The sequence below is a fragment of the Hemicordylus capensis genome, chromosome 2 (assembly GCF_027244095.1).
Source record: "Hemicordylus capensis ecotype Gifberg chromosome 2, rHemCap1.1.pri, whole genome shotgun sequence".
Classification (NCBI taxonomy): Eukaryota; Metazoa; Chordata; class Lepidosauria; order Squamata; family Cordylidae; genus Hemicordylus; species Hemicordylus capensis.
The window spans coordinates 211,759,099-211,773,613 of NC_069658.1; the positions used below are offsets into that span (position 1 = coordinate 211,759,099).

Genomic DNA, 14,515 nt, shown 5'->3' on the forward strand with positions numbered 1-14,515 from the left:
TTCCACAGTTACTGCAGAATCTACTGCAGAGGTGTCCAGCAGCTCCTCTTATAGGATTAGATTGGATCACTTTCAATTTGTGACTCCTGAGGAAGTGGACAAACTGCTTCGGACTGTACGTCCTACAACCTGTTCTCTTGCTCCTTGCCCCACCTGGCTTATTTCATCTGGTAACTGTATTATCAGAAAGGATTAGGTAAATATTCTGCTTCTCTGAAGGAGGGCAGGATGCCTCGTCTTGCTATTATTTAGACCACTCTTGAAAAATCCTGCACTGGATCCCTTGGAATTAGTTAATTACAAGCCCATTACCAATCTTCCATGGTTGGGCAAGGTGATTGAGTGGGTGGTGGCCTCTCAGCTCCTGGCAATTTTGGTTTATACAATTATCAAACTGGCTTTTGAGTGGGCTATGGGGTTGAGACTGCCTTGGCCAGCCTGATGGATGATCTCCAATTGGCTTTCAACAGAGGGCGCACAACTCTGCTGATCCTTTTTAGATCTCTTGATGGCTTTTGATACCATCAGTCATGGTACCCTTCTGGGTCGCCTGAAGGAGGTGGGATTTGGTGACACTGTTTTACAGTGATTCCGCTCCTACCTCTCTGCTAGATTCCAGATGTTGGCACTTGAGACTGCTACTCTGAAAAGCGAGAACTAAGGTATGGAGATCCGCAAGGCACCATACTGTCTCCAATGCTGCTTAACGTCTACATGAAACGGCTGGGAGAGATCATCATAAGGCTTGGTGTATGGTGTTATCAATATGCCGATGACACCCAGATCTATTTCTCCATATCAACCTCATCAGGAAATGGCATAATTTCCCCAAATGCCGGCTTGGCGGAAGTAATGGGCTGGATGAGGGATAAACTGAAGTTGAATCCAATTATGCTAGAGGTACTGACTGTTGGGGTCAGGACCCAAGAGAGATGGTTTAGATCTGCCTGTTCTGGATGGGTTTACATTCCCCCTTGAAAGATCAAGTACGTAGCTTGGGAGTGCTCCTGGATCCAAAACTCTCTCTGGTTTCTCAGGTTGAGGCAGTGGCCAGAAGCGCTTTTAAAGTCGGCTATATTCGGCTGATACGTCAGCTGCACTCACTACTGGAGGTAAATGACCTTAAAACAGTGGTGCATATGCTGGTAACCTCCATGCTTGACTGCTGTAATGCACTCTACTTGGGACTGACTGCCTTTATACGTAGTCCGGAAACAATTGGTACAGAACGTGGCAGCCAGATTGGCACAACCAGAAACGACCACATAACACCGATTTTAAAGGAATTGCACTGGCTGCTGATATGTTTCCAAGTGAAATACAAAGTGCTGGTTATGACCTATAAAGCCTTCAACAGTTTAGGTCCAGGGTACTTAAGAGAGCACCTTCTTTGTCAGGAACTCTGTCGCCTATTAAGATCATCTGGAGAGGTCCGGTTATGGTTGCCACCAGATCGTTTGGTGGCAACTCGGGACCGGGCCTTCTCTGTGGCTGCCCAAGGGCTTTGGGCTCCCTGCTGAAATAAGAGCATCTCCTTCTCTGTTTGTTTTCAGGAAGACCCTCAGGACACACCTGCTTTCTCAGGCTTCTAACTGAAATTAATTTTAAACTGTTTAATGGTTTTTATGCCATTAAGTTATTTTAACTTTTTTATTCCGTGAAGTTGTTTTGTTTTTAATTTTTTGTTTTCACACACACATCAGGCAGTATATACATATGATAAATAAATTTAACACGCCTCAAAAGAAGCGTGGTAACATCCAGATTGCCTTTTTTTTTTGCAGTGTTTTATCTACACACATCAGTAACAAGGGAGTTAAAAAAACAACGAAGGAACTAAACAGTGTGGCAAGGTGAGCTTGCTCAAATTCCAGCACTGATTTTTAAAATCCTCCTACTTAAACTTGAATTCAGGAGCAGAAGGCAGCACAGAGCAAAACTCCATAGCAAGAGAAATCCACGAATCCCCTCTGTTAATGATATATCCTCCCTGAGAGACATGCTGGATACACCACAAGGCTTTGATATATAGCAAAAAGTCTTTTTATTAAGAAGGCTTTGAAAGTTCAAAAAAATAAAACTCTGGATACAATTTTCATAACTGTCAAGTTGGCTCAGCAAATATATATAATCAGTACTTTAGCTGTTGTAAGGTTAAAGGCCCAGGGCCCCCGCAAACCCTGTTTTTTTTTTTTAATTAAATAAAATATATCTTAGTTCTTTAAAATTTATTCAATAAAGTCCTTATTTTCCTAGAAATGCCCTAAATATACACAGAGGTAAAAAATAAACTTTTTAAAAAAGGAACAAAAAGAGATAGCATTTTTTTGTGTGTATGTGCATTACTCATAATTTGACAGGTCTCTTCCCTTTCCCCACCCCCCAGCACCATTCCCTGGCTTTTCCATTACTGGTCAGCCCAAGACACCCCTTCCCCCGCTGCTCTTCACGCAGATTTTGGGGGGAATTCAACAGAACTGCTCTTACTAATGGATCAATCTCGAGTAATGTTTTTGGACTACAATTCCCATCATCCCAGCCTTTGGCCACTGTAGCTGGGGATGATCGGACTTGTAGCCCAAATCAAGTTATTGACTTCTCCCCAAAATACATAAACACGCACGTGTGCGTGTGCATACACACACACATTCATTGAATTGCATACAAAAAATATCAAAACAAATTTTTAAAAAGAATAAAATGCTTAAAAAAAAGATTTTTCTTTCTTTTTCAAAAAAGAGATAATCCTTGATGTGTCCTTTTTTTAAAAAAAGTGCTCGTGGAGCTGAGTTTTGCTAAATTTTGTTTAGCGTTGCAAAAAACCAAACAGCCAAGGAATACTGTGATCTGGAAATAATGGTGAGAGGAACAGCCAGGGTATTCCTCCACCCGGTTTGCGCACCCGGGTTAGAGGATAAAGCTATTCTGTAAACAACATTTTCCCACTTTCCCCTTTGCCATTCCCCACTCTCTTTCTCAGGATCCCTCCCCACCACTAAATCCTTTCTTCCAGTAGGGGTGTGCATGGAACCGCCACACTGCGGTCCGGCACTGGGGTGGGGGGTAGCTTTAAGAGCGGCGGAAGGGTTTACTTACCCCTCCCGCCGCTTTCCCGCTCTGGCGCCGTAATGTTACGAGTAATTGGGGCGGCAGGATACCTCCCTGCCACCCCTTCCCCTATGTTGCTCTAAAAAAACTCCCAGTAGTCCTTTGCGCGCGCACATCAGAGACGAGTAAACCCTCCCGCCGCTCTTAAAGCTACCCCCCACCCCTGAACCGAACCACCCAGGTCTGGACCGGTCCGGAGGCCTTTACCATGGCCTCCGGACCGGTCCAGGCCCATCCCTATCTTCCAGTCTAATGACACGGCTTCCCTCCCTGCCATATCTTGACGTCCTGCTTTCTGCCCGGAGAGAAATAACGGATGTGTTTCCTTCCCTTCTCCTCCCCCCGCCCACCCCCAACTCCTTTAAAGTTTTAAATTAAAAATACAATGGGTGTATTTAAGCAGTTACGAGTTCGAAAGAGCCATGTTTTTGTGGGTGGGGGTGGGGAGGGCACGGCGGAACCCGTGAAGCCCAACAGCTATGAAAAGATGTGGATGGCTTGCGTCGCTGGCGTGTGGCAGGCGGGACACTCGGGCTCTGCTTTGCCGCAGATCCTCATGGCACACTCCATGCAGAAGAGATTGTGGCCACAAGGCACCAGAGCAGCAATCACCTCGCTCTCGAAGCACACCATGCACTCGCGGGAGCTCTTCCGGGCCCCGTCAGAGCCGCTCGAATCCGTGGGGGAGCCCGAGGTGGCAGAGACGCTACTCGGTAAGGAAGAGGAAGACGAGTATCCGGTGCTGTTGGAAAACGAGGAGAGGGAACCCTGGGTCGGCAGCCACGAGAGGGCACTGACCGGATCACTTTGGATACGCCGGGCCAAAGGATGCTCCAAGGCCACGCTGGTCTCCGGGAGGGTTGGTGAGTGTCGGGGGGTGGCCGAGCTGCTGAGGCTGCTGTTGCATCTCTGGGAAGCGCCGTTGATGGAGGAGGAGCTACTGAAGGCCTGAAGTGGGTTGCCAGAGGGCTCAAATGGAGACCAGATGGTGGTGGGCGTGGTGAGGTCCAAGGCCAGGAAATCGAACCCGAAGTCACAGTTGTCCGAGCTGAGCACGGGGGCCTGGGGCTCGGTGAATGGGAAGCTGGTGCCGGTGCCAAAGGGGCTGTTGGGGGTGCCGTCGGCCACGTGACCCCCAAAGTAAGGCTCTGTCACGGAGGTAGCGTTCCCCAAGGAAGCAAGGTTATCGCCGCGCAGGCCGGAGAGGGGCCGGCGGGCAGGATTGGGTGCTTTGGCCCACAAGCCGGAGGTGCTGCCGCCCAGCAAGTCCAAGCAGACGTCGGTGCCATTGGAATGGAAGTCATTGTCAGTGCTGATGTCGATAAAGGAACCCGTCCGCATCGTGATGTGCGCTTCGATCTCCTCCCGAGCTCGGTCAACGTTCTCGGGCATGCCCGTCACCTCGAAGACAGGCTCCTTGTCCCGACTCGGGGTCACAATGTAGGTGTGAGTCTGCTGCTGGATCCTCTTGATCGTCGCTCCCTTCGGCCCCACCACCAACCCGACCACACGATACGGGACCCGCACCTGGATGGTGGTCTGCCCAGGAAGGTTGGGAGGACCCAGGACGGAACCTGACACCCCGTTGACCTTATTGCGTGTGGCCCGGATCATGGAGAAGTGCTTGGCAGCGGAGAGGATCTCCCGTTGGGCCATTTCCACGTCCTCCTTCCGCCCCGTCACAATGAAGACAGGTTCCTCCCCTCTCACCGGCGTCTTTATGTAGGTGTTCGTCTTCGCCCTCAGTGCTTTGATCTTGCAACCTGGAAGGCAAAGGGGCCGGGAGGAAGAAAAGAAGCGCCCCGTTAGCTGGCAGAGTCACATTTATTACCTTGTGACTTGATTTAGGAAGTGCGTGAACTAAATTAAACAAATCTCAAGCATATTCAGCTTGCGGATTTCTGCAATCTTAGAAGCAGAATTGCTGCACTGAGGCGCTGGCTTACAAACAATCCATCTAGTCCTGCATCCCACAGTGGCAAGGTCAGCTCCGGGGGGGGGGGGAACTGCCCCTCAGACAACTGCCCCCACACCCACCCCACCCTTTGTTTAAAAAATCCAGCATGGGGGACACAGCTTGCCCACCCATAAATGTACTTTGTCCCTTCTGTACTCCACTGCACTGTGGCGAACCAGATGCCACCAAAAGGCCAACAATTCAGACGCTAAGGTAACGGCTTCCCAGCAACTGGTAGTTCAGAAGAACAGCCCTGCGGGATCAGGCCCACCTAGTCCAGCATCCTGTTTCATACAGTGGCCCACCAGATGTTGCTGGGAGCCTACAGGCAGGAGTTGAGGGCATGCCCTCTTTCCTGCTGTTACTCCCCTGCAACTGGTACTCAGAGGCATCCTGCCTCTGTGGCTGGAGGTGGCCTTTAGCCCTCCGACTAGTAGCTGTTGATAGACCTCTTCTCCGTGAAGTGATCCAAACTCCTCTTCAAGCCATCCAGGTTGTTGGCTGTCACCACATCTTGTGGCAGAGAATTCCACAAGTGGATTATGTGTTGTGTGAAAAAGTACTTTCGTTTGCTGGTCCTAAATTTCCCAGCAATCAATTTCATGGGATGACCCCTGGTTCTAGTGTGATGTGAGAGGGAGAAGAATTTCTCCCTATCCACTTTCTCCACACCATGCATGATTTTATAGACCTTTATCATGTCTCCCCGCAGTTGTCAAGGAAGACTACTGCTGAGCATGGGGTTCTATCTATCACTCACAGTTAACAGAACCAGCTAAAAACATGAGAAATTGCCTTGCTCTTTAAAAACAAAGATCCATCTATCCTAGTAGACTACTAGGCTAGATGGATCTTTGGTCTGAATGAGCAAGGCAGTTTCCAACAGGAAGCTCACGGGGAGAAAGGTGGCCATTTCCTGTTTAACTCTAGAATCTTGCATTCAGGGGTAGACTTCTCCTGAACAGGGAGGTTTGGCACTGCAGCTTATAGGCCTCAGTTCTGGAACAAATGTAAATTACAAACGTTTCTCTTATTTTTCCATCATTTAAGCTGCTTCTATAAGTCATCAGACTGGAGAGAGTGTGTGGTGAAGAAGGAAGCCCCAATCCCGCTCCAAAATCTTATTTAAATGCTGCTCTGGTTCCAGAGGCTTCATAAGATAAAATAATGCCTTATTAAGCCTACTTTCCTCCAAGGAGCTCAAGATGTGGTGCACAGGTCTCCTCCCTCATCCTCATCTTATCCTCACAACGATCCTGCGAGGCAGGCGAGGCTGACAGGTAGCAACTCGCCCAAGATCACTCAGTGATCAACTTCATGGCTGACTGGGTACTTGTACCCAGATCCTCTTGTCCTCAGTCCAACACTCTAACCACTACACCACACTGGCATTAACTCTTCCTTTTCAAGCACATATAGGGGCTAGAAACTTGAGCTTTCTAAAAACAAGACCAAAGTTCCTTAGAAAGCCGATTATGCCAAATTAATCAGTTTTTTCTCTGCAAAACAGAGTGAATGAGATGGATAAAGAAATGTACCATCCACAAATGGTCCGCAGCCCTGGCAAGCAGCCCATTTTTAATACTGATTTGGGTGTTACCCGCTCCCCCTCTTCAAATCCTGGGAGATGCAAGGATGCCTTGCCCAGCTTTGCTTAAGAATCCACACACTTGCTTCTTCTCCCCGTCTCTCTGTATCCCAGCGAAACAGATCAGCGACTGCATACGGGTGGTGAGGCTCCAGCTATTAATAGAACACATCCCCACTATACATTTCATTTTAATTATTTATCCTTAAGCCCTGGTTTTCTTTCTTTCTTTCTTTTTTAAATCAGCATTGGCAGAGAGCAGAATTCAGTTCCCAGAGATGTAAAAAATCAAAAAAAAAAAAAAAAAAAAAAAAAACATGCTCTGCTGGATAAGAGCAAAAAAAGTCTACATTCAAGTCCAGAATCCTGCTTCTCATAGTGGCCAATCAGAGGCTTCGGAAGCCCTCTCCCAGCAACTGATATTCACAGAAAGACTGCCTCTGCACATTAAGGTTCCATGATCATCATGGTTGAACCTATTAGGGATGTGCACAAATCAGTTTTTCGATTTGATTTGTGCCTGAATTGAATCAACTGATTTGTTTTGTGTCTGAATTGTCCCCCTGAGTCACCCCAGTTTCGATTTGGATTTGATTGGATTTGAATCAGTTTGGCCCACTTATAAAGGTCCTAGGGGCACCAAATTTGGGTGGTGGGTAGGTCCCCAGTGGTGCCACCTTCAAGGCAGTGGGGCACTTGGTTGATTTTTAATGATTTCCTTTTTGTTTTTACTGATTTTGTATATTTCTGCCATAGGAAATAATGGGGATTTAAATTTGCCCTATTCTAACCCTAACTTGGATCCCCAGCTTTCATTAAAAAAAGAAAGGGGGGGGAGAAAAAAAGCTAAGCTCTAGGCCTTGGAGAAGTGGAATTATGGAGCAAAATGTGTGGTCATTACTTTTCAAGTGTTTGGATTCTTTGGTGTATAATAACTTTTCTTCATAATGAATCCCTATGTGGATTCACTGCATACCTTCATTTCTTCTGTTAATTTTGACTGACATTGCACAGTTTATTTTTTAGGAATTTGTTTAGATTCTATGGTGTCCTCATCATTACACACCTTCATTTCTTCTGTTCATTCTGACCCCACTGCTTTGCAGGTGGGGGTGGGGAATTAGTGGCATCCCATGTGCCAACTAACCCCCAACTCACAAGCCACTGGGTACTCAGTTTATATTTTAGGAATTTGTGAAGTGTTTAGACTCTTTGGTGTGTAACGAACCCCCATAGGGATTCATTATGAGGAAAGGATATTAGACACCAAAGAGTAAGTGCTTGAAAAAATTCCTAGAACATAAACTGAGTAGTACCCCACTGCCTTGTGGGTGGGAGCCGGGTGTAGTTGGCACATAGCAGTTGACAGTTTTCAAAGACAGTCAAAATGAATAGAAGAAATGAAGGTGTGTAATGAATCCTCATAGGGATTCATTGAGGGAAAGTTTATTATACACCAAAGAATCCAAACACTTGAAAAATAGTGACCACACATTCTGCTCCATAACTCCACTTCCACAAGGGCTAGAGCTTAGCTTTTTTTAAAAAAAAAGAAAGCTGGGAATCTGGGAGACTTAATAGGAGGAATCAAATTCTCAAATCCATTTGAGTCGAATCTGGCACAATTCGATTTGAACCCGAATCTAGCCAATGGACCACAGCAGCAATTTGTTCTGTCTCCAAATCACCCAAATCAGCCAGATTTGGGCACAAATCAGCCAGATTTGGGCACAAATCAGCCAGATTTGGGCACAAATTTGTTCTGTCTCCAAATCACCCAAATCAGCCAGATTTGGGCACAAATTTGTTCTGTCTCCAAATCACCCAAATCAGCCAGATTTGGGTACAAATCAGCCAGATTTGGGCACAAATCAATTTGTACCCGAATCAATTTGCACATCCCTAGAACCTGTCCCTTTGGAACTGGAAGACACTTTGTAGGTCTCTTAGTCCAACTCCCTGCTCAGTGCAGAAATCTGCTTCAGCATCTCTGACATATCAGATTAAACAGGGGGCTCTTCCACTGGGCCTCATCCTCATCCTAAAGTGCCAGGGATCGTGGTAAAGGCTCTACCACCAGTGGGTGAGCTTTGTAGAAGACAGGTGAGTGGGGACATTGATTTTTCTAGGAATTCAGCCCTTATTTTTCTAAGATGGAGAAAGCAGGGGAAAGTTGGGAGCACAGATGCACGCTCTAAATAGAAGCTGGGAGTGGCAAGGGAGTGTGGGGAGAAGGGGGGGTGGCGGCAGCCCCCCAGCCACCCAATAGGAATCAAGGAGCGTGATGTCACCACGCTCAACACAGCATGGTCTCAGCTAACAAAGCGAACAATGGGGCATCCTGCCCCACTTCTGACAAGGAAGAATAAGGCAGACCCAGCCTCCCAAAATATTTAAAACACACTTAGATAGACCGAGATCTTATACAGCAGTGCAGTGCCATTATAGACAGAGAAGAAATCAGGAGGTGGGGTGGGTTAGGGTTTGAGACCGAGAAAGAAAGCTAACTCCTACGAAGGAAGCCTCCCCAGGGTGGGTAGAATTCTGTAGACATGACATGAAACACCCTTAAAAACAGACAAACCCAAACACAGCCAATTTTAAGGGGCATTTTTATATATATTGCAAGCTGGTTCCAGGAGTGCACACTCAAAAGGGGGTCCCCACTGTTTTTTTTCATCTGACCTATTGTCCTCTTTGTGTGATATTTTTGCATGAAAAGATACCCCCGCCCCCATCACAGATAGTTTGTTTATAAACTGAAGTTGCAAGTAAATACCCTATTTACTGTCATGGAGCAAAAAGCATCAGTGGTTAGCAAAATCATCATCTCCAAAAGGTGGGAACTTTGCAAACGGAGTGATAACACCTTTTTGCAGGGGCTTGAAGGAGGGGAGGCCTGTGCATTTTATCACAGTTTGAGGACGGGGTGTGTAGCAAATGTGAGAACTTCCGAATCCTAGCTGTGTCTAGCTGGTTGTCTTTTTGAATCCAGTGGGGGTGGGGGGGGGGGGAGAGAAGAGAGAAAGCTTACCCTAAGATATGAAGATTCAGGTTTCTCCCTCTTTTTTGTTGTTCTTGCAAAGGTGTATTTGGGGTGTGTGTGTGTGTGTGTGGCGGGGAGGAGAAATACATAGGTTTCTAGAGGAATTTCAGATGTCCAGCTATAGAAGTTCAGGTTCTCCTAACCATTTCTTCCTCGCACTCCACATCTCGATGCCATGAAAGGAACAAAGGGACTGAAAGTCACCCAGGAGCAAAACGGGATAGGCCAAGCAATGACAGCATTTATTGTCTTTGTGTATTGCTCTATCCCTAGACTTGGGGTGGGGAGTGGGTGGGGGGCATGGCAAAATCTTCATGCACACACACAAACACAAGCAAGATAGGGTGGCTATTTGGGGGGGGTACAGTAGGGAGACACACACCCCCAGTGCTCCTTTTCTATGAAGCTATGCCTGTTGAAAGAGGAGCAAGATTCCTTTTTGTAAGGTGGACAGCATTTGCGGTGTGGGGGGAAGCAGTGGGCTGCAGCCTATATGCCCTCCAAGCTGTACTAACTCCGCACAAAAACACACCCAGTCCCCAAATCATTTTTTTAAAAAAAATAAAAAATAACAACTTGCTCTCCAAGCTCAGGATGGGTTCCCTCCGCCCTCCGCGCCCCCAAACAGCCTATCCCAGCAGCCAGATTTATCCTCCAAAGTTGTATGAATGGGAGAGCCCAGGGCCCAACTGACACCCCCCCATCTCACCATCTTCTAGGAACCCACATGGGGGGCTGGGCGAGATGCAAAGGGGGTGTGTTGACCATGAAAGCGCCTCCCCCGCAAAAAGAGAGCCAGGAAGGCCCACGGTGCCCCGCCTGCCTGCACCCCTGGCCTGATGTGGGGGCAAGGCGCCCCCCCCCCGCCACCCGCAGTTACCTTGCCTTCCCACGATTTCGGCCACATGCTCCGAGCTGGGCACCGAGACGCACTCGGTCATGTTGACGCTCTTCTTGCGGCAGCCGATGATGCCCAGGGGCCCGGCCAGCAGGGGGTGCGGCGGCGGCGGCGGGTGGGGGCCCCCCAGGTGGGGGTGGAAGGCCCCGAAGATCTCCGCGGGGGAGGCCGCGCAGATGGCCGGGGGGCTGCCCTCGTCGGGGTCCAGCAGCAGCAGCCCCCCCGCCGGCGGCGTGGCAGGAGGCGGCGGCGGCGGCAGCAGGGATGCTCCGGCGAAGACCAAGTGGTCCAGGCTGCCGCCCCTCGCCCCTTCCTCCTCCTCGTCCTCCTCTTCCTCGCCGCCGTCCGGCCCCCCGCCTGGACCCTCCATGGCCTTCTTCTTCTTCCTCTCCTCCTCCTCCTCCTCCTCCTGGCCGCCCTTCTCCTCTCCCAAGCCCAGGAGGGAGAGCTGGTCCAGCGCAAAGCGGAGCGCTACCGCCGTGGCCGCCGGCTCCTGCCCGGCCCCTTCCTCGGCGGCTTTGGGGAAGTCTCCCAGCGGGGGGCGAGGAGGAGGAGGAGGAGGAGGGGAGAGGGGCAGGAGAGGGGGAGGCGGGGGCCGCAGCAGTCGCCGCCGCCGCCGCTGCTGCTCTTCCTTGGGCTTGCCCGGCTGCAGAGGGGGGCCGCCGCCGCCGCCGCTCCTCTTGCCGGCGGAGCCCAGCAGCGCCCCCAAGCCGGGAGGGGGCCTGCAGGCGCCCTCCCCGCCGTCCGGCGGGCAGAGGGAGCTGGGCATGGCTGGCCGCTCCCCCGCCTCTGCTGCTGCTGCTGCCGCCGCCCCCTCCTGCCCCCCCAGCCTGGGACTCCCTCTGCCGCCGCCTCCCCGCTGCCCGGCAGCCTTGCAGCAGCAGCGCCCGCGCTTTGCACCAGCTCCCACCACCCCCCTCCTTTGTCTGCTGGCTCCGCCGCCTTCATCCAGCAGGCAAGCCGAAGCGGGAGGGGGGGAGAGGAGAGAGGGCGAGAGAGACCGAGCTCCCCCCGCCGGCTCCCAGCAGCTACCCCCGCCCGCCGCCCGGCCTCGCCTCTGTCCCACCCAGGAGGAGGACGTCACCTCCAGCCCAACAATGAAGGCTGAGCGAAGAGGAGGAGGAGGGTGGAGCAGCAGGGCGCATGCGCTCAGGCAACCCGCCCCCCTCCAGAAGTGCCCCAGCCCAGCACGCACCCCGCTTTCCCCAGGGGTGAGGTGGGGGGGCTTGCAGGCTGCAAAGTCCACCTCCCTCCCCGCCACCGCTTCCTGCCGGCCCGCCTCGCTCTCCCCGGCTGGTGTGCGCACAAGCACAGCTTTGCCTTGCTGGAGGTGGTCTGGGCCGGCCGGGGGTCGCAAAAAGAAACGGCTCCGGCGCCTCCGCGGGGTGCTGGTGCCCCCGCGCCCCCATCTGTGAATCGTTCCCCTTCGGGTACTCGCTTTCGGAGGGGAGTCACAGCAGGAGAGAGAGGGCCTGCCCCTTGAACTCCTGCCTGTGGGCTCCCGGCAGCATCTGGTGGGCCACTGCCGAAACAGGATGCTGGACTAGACGGGCCTCCTTGGGCCTGATCCAGCAGGGCTGTTCTGTAGCCTCCAGAGTCTGCGGCTTCTCTCCACCTCTGCTTTGGAGAGGCTGCCGTTTTGTTTTTAAACACACAGACACCGGGCCCGTTCAGACGATACTTTTACACGCGGGGTCAGCGGATCTGTCGTCTTTTAATACCCACTTGGAAAGACACATTGAGATAACAGACCAATGCCTGTAGAGCAAATGATTCCCGTCTGGGCTCTGCGGTGTGCACAATTCAAATTCAATGGTGGACTTCGCAATCTCGAGGATCAACTAATCACATGGCAGGGTCAAACAGGCACTTTAAATCCTACATTAGATCTAGTAAAAATTGTGGGCAGAGAATAGCCTGATTCAGACAAATGCATTGTACCTACAGATAGTTTACGGGTGCCATTTACAGGTGCCGCAAACTCCTTTGGTGGCAACTCAGGACCGGGCCTTTTCTGTGGTTGCCCCAGGGCTTTGGAACATGCTCCCTGCTGAAATAAGAGCATCTCCTCCACTTTTAGGAGGACCCTGAAGACGCACCTGTTTTCCCAGGCCTTCAACTGAGATTGTATTTTAAATTTTAATGTGTTTTTAATGTGTTTTATCTATAATTTTTATCTTTTTATGAATTTTAAATGCTATATTGTATGTTTTAATTCTGTAAACCACCTAGAGATTTTTATACTAGGCAGTATATAAATTCAATAAATAATAATAATAGGCAGTGTACTTCTGTACCTATGTTCAAAACAACACACGAATGACTGTACCTATGTACAGTGTACACTCAGGGTATGAGTGTTGGGACATACCATGTGAATGGGCTTAATGTACATTTTCCCATTCAGGATAATCTGTGCACTGAGGGGTATCAGCTGAACAGGCCCACACACAATCTAGTTTGCATGCCGAACCACATTTACTTAAGCCCCCCCCCCCAAGATATCCATTACTCCTTACCTTTGCTCTTCTATCACATAACAGGGAAAAATGTATTCCTTTGTTTTGTTTCCAATGTACTATAGACATCACACTAATGCTATACACTTTTTATAATACATTATAACTTTTTAAAAATTATTTTAAACACTTATTTTAAAAAAACCCTGTCCTCTATCTCTGTTATTAGTCCCCATAAGCTACTTCTAACTATGTATAATTGAATGCGAAAGCTGGACTTTGAAGAAGCAAGACAGAAAAAGTACTGATGCTCAAACTTTGGTCTTGGAGAAGACTTTTAAAGGATACCATGGACAGCCAGGAAAAGAAACCAATGGATCCTAGAATAAATCAATCCAGAATTTTCACTCGAGGCACAAATGATGAGGCTCAAACTATCATACTGTGAACACATTTTGCAAAGACCCAGCTCCCTCGAGAAGTCCAAAATACTGGGGAAAGTGGAAGGAAAGAAGATGGCCAGCAGCAAGGTGGATGGACTCGATTACGACAGTAATGAAAGCACTGCCGAGAGACCTTCAAGGCCAAGTTGGAGACAGATCATCCTGGAGAGAATCTATTGATGTGGTCACTAGGAGTCGACTCCAACTTGACAACACTTAATCATCAATAATGGAAGCCACAGCATTTTCCTCCAGTTTAGGCCTTTCTGTGCCCTTTGCAGGCTGTCTTCCTTTTGTTAATTTCTAGATTGCAAGCCCCTTTGGCCAGTCATCTTTCCAACTGCCTGGAGGAGGAGAGCGGGTCTTGTGGTACCAAGCATGACTTGACCCCTTAGCTAAGCAGGGTCTGCCCTGGTTGCATATGAATGGGAGACTGTGACCACTGTAAGATATTCCCCCCTCCGGATGGAGCTGCTCTGGGAAGAGCATCTAGGTTCCAAGTTCCCTCCCTGGCAGCATCTCCAAGATCGGGCTGAGAGAGATTCCTGCCTGCAACCTTGGAGAAGCTGCTGCCAGTCTGTGTTGTAGACAATACTGAGCTAGATGGACCAATGGTCAGACTCAGAATATGGCAGCTTCCTATGTCCCTGGACTGAATAATAACCTGTTCTTCCACTACCTCACCACACCTGTTGTCTTGTTTCCAGTTCTAGATTGTGAGCCCCTCTGGGCAGAGGCCTGTCTCTTGGGGTCATGGCTGAAAGTATAGACTCAGCATGCGGCAGCTGTGAAGAAGGCAAATTCCATGCTAGGGATCATTGGGAGAGGGACTGAAAATAAAAATGCCAATATTATAATGCCCATATATGAATCTATGGTGCAGCCACATTTGGAGAACTGTGTACAATCCTGGCCACCACCTCTCATGAAGAGGTACAGAAGAGGGCAACCAAGATGACCAGGGCAGGTAGCACACCTTCTTTGTAAGGCAAGGTTACAACATCTGCAGCTTTTTA

At 49.6% G+C, this 14,515-nt stretch overlaps 1 protein-coding gene across 1 annotated transcript; it reads right to left on the reverse strand.

Annotated features, from left to right (window-relative positions):
* Positions 1–3,475: 3,475 nt before the first annotated feature.
* Positions 3,476–11,672, reverse strand: MEX3D (mex-3 RNA binding family member D). Its single transcript, XM_053303468.1, has 2 exons — positions 10,580–11,672; positions 3,476–4,871 (listed from the first exon to the last, which is right to left on the reverse strand). The coding sequence occupies exons 1-2, from the start codon at positions 11,364–11,366 to the stop codon at positions 3,586–3,588; spliced, it is 2,073 nt and encodes a 690-aa protein (XP_053159443.1). The 5' UTR covers positions 11,367–11,672; the 3' UTR covers positions 3,476–3,585.
* Between the last annotated feature and the right edge of the window lie 2,843 nt (positions 11,673–14,515).

What these genes read in the sequence shown, in the direction of transcription:
- MEX3D (XM_053303468.1), bottom strand. Translation starts at nt 11,366, where the DNA reads ATGCCCAGCTCCCTCTGCCCGCCGGACGGCGGGGAGGGCGCCTGCAGG. An exon ending in CGAAATCGTGGGAAGGCAAG is followed by an intron (nt 4,872 to 10,579) that starts GTAACTGCGGGT and finishes TTTGCCTTCCAG; the next exon opens with GTTGCAAGATCAAAGCACTG.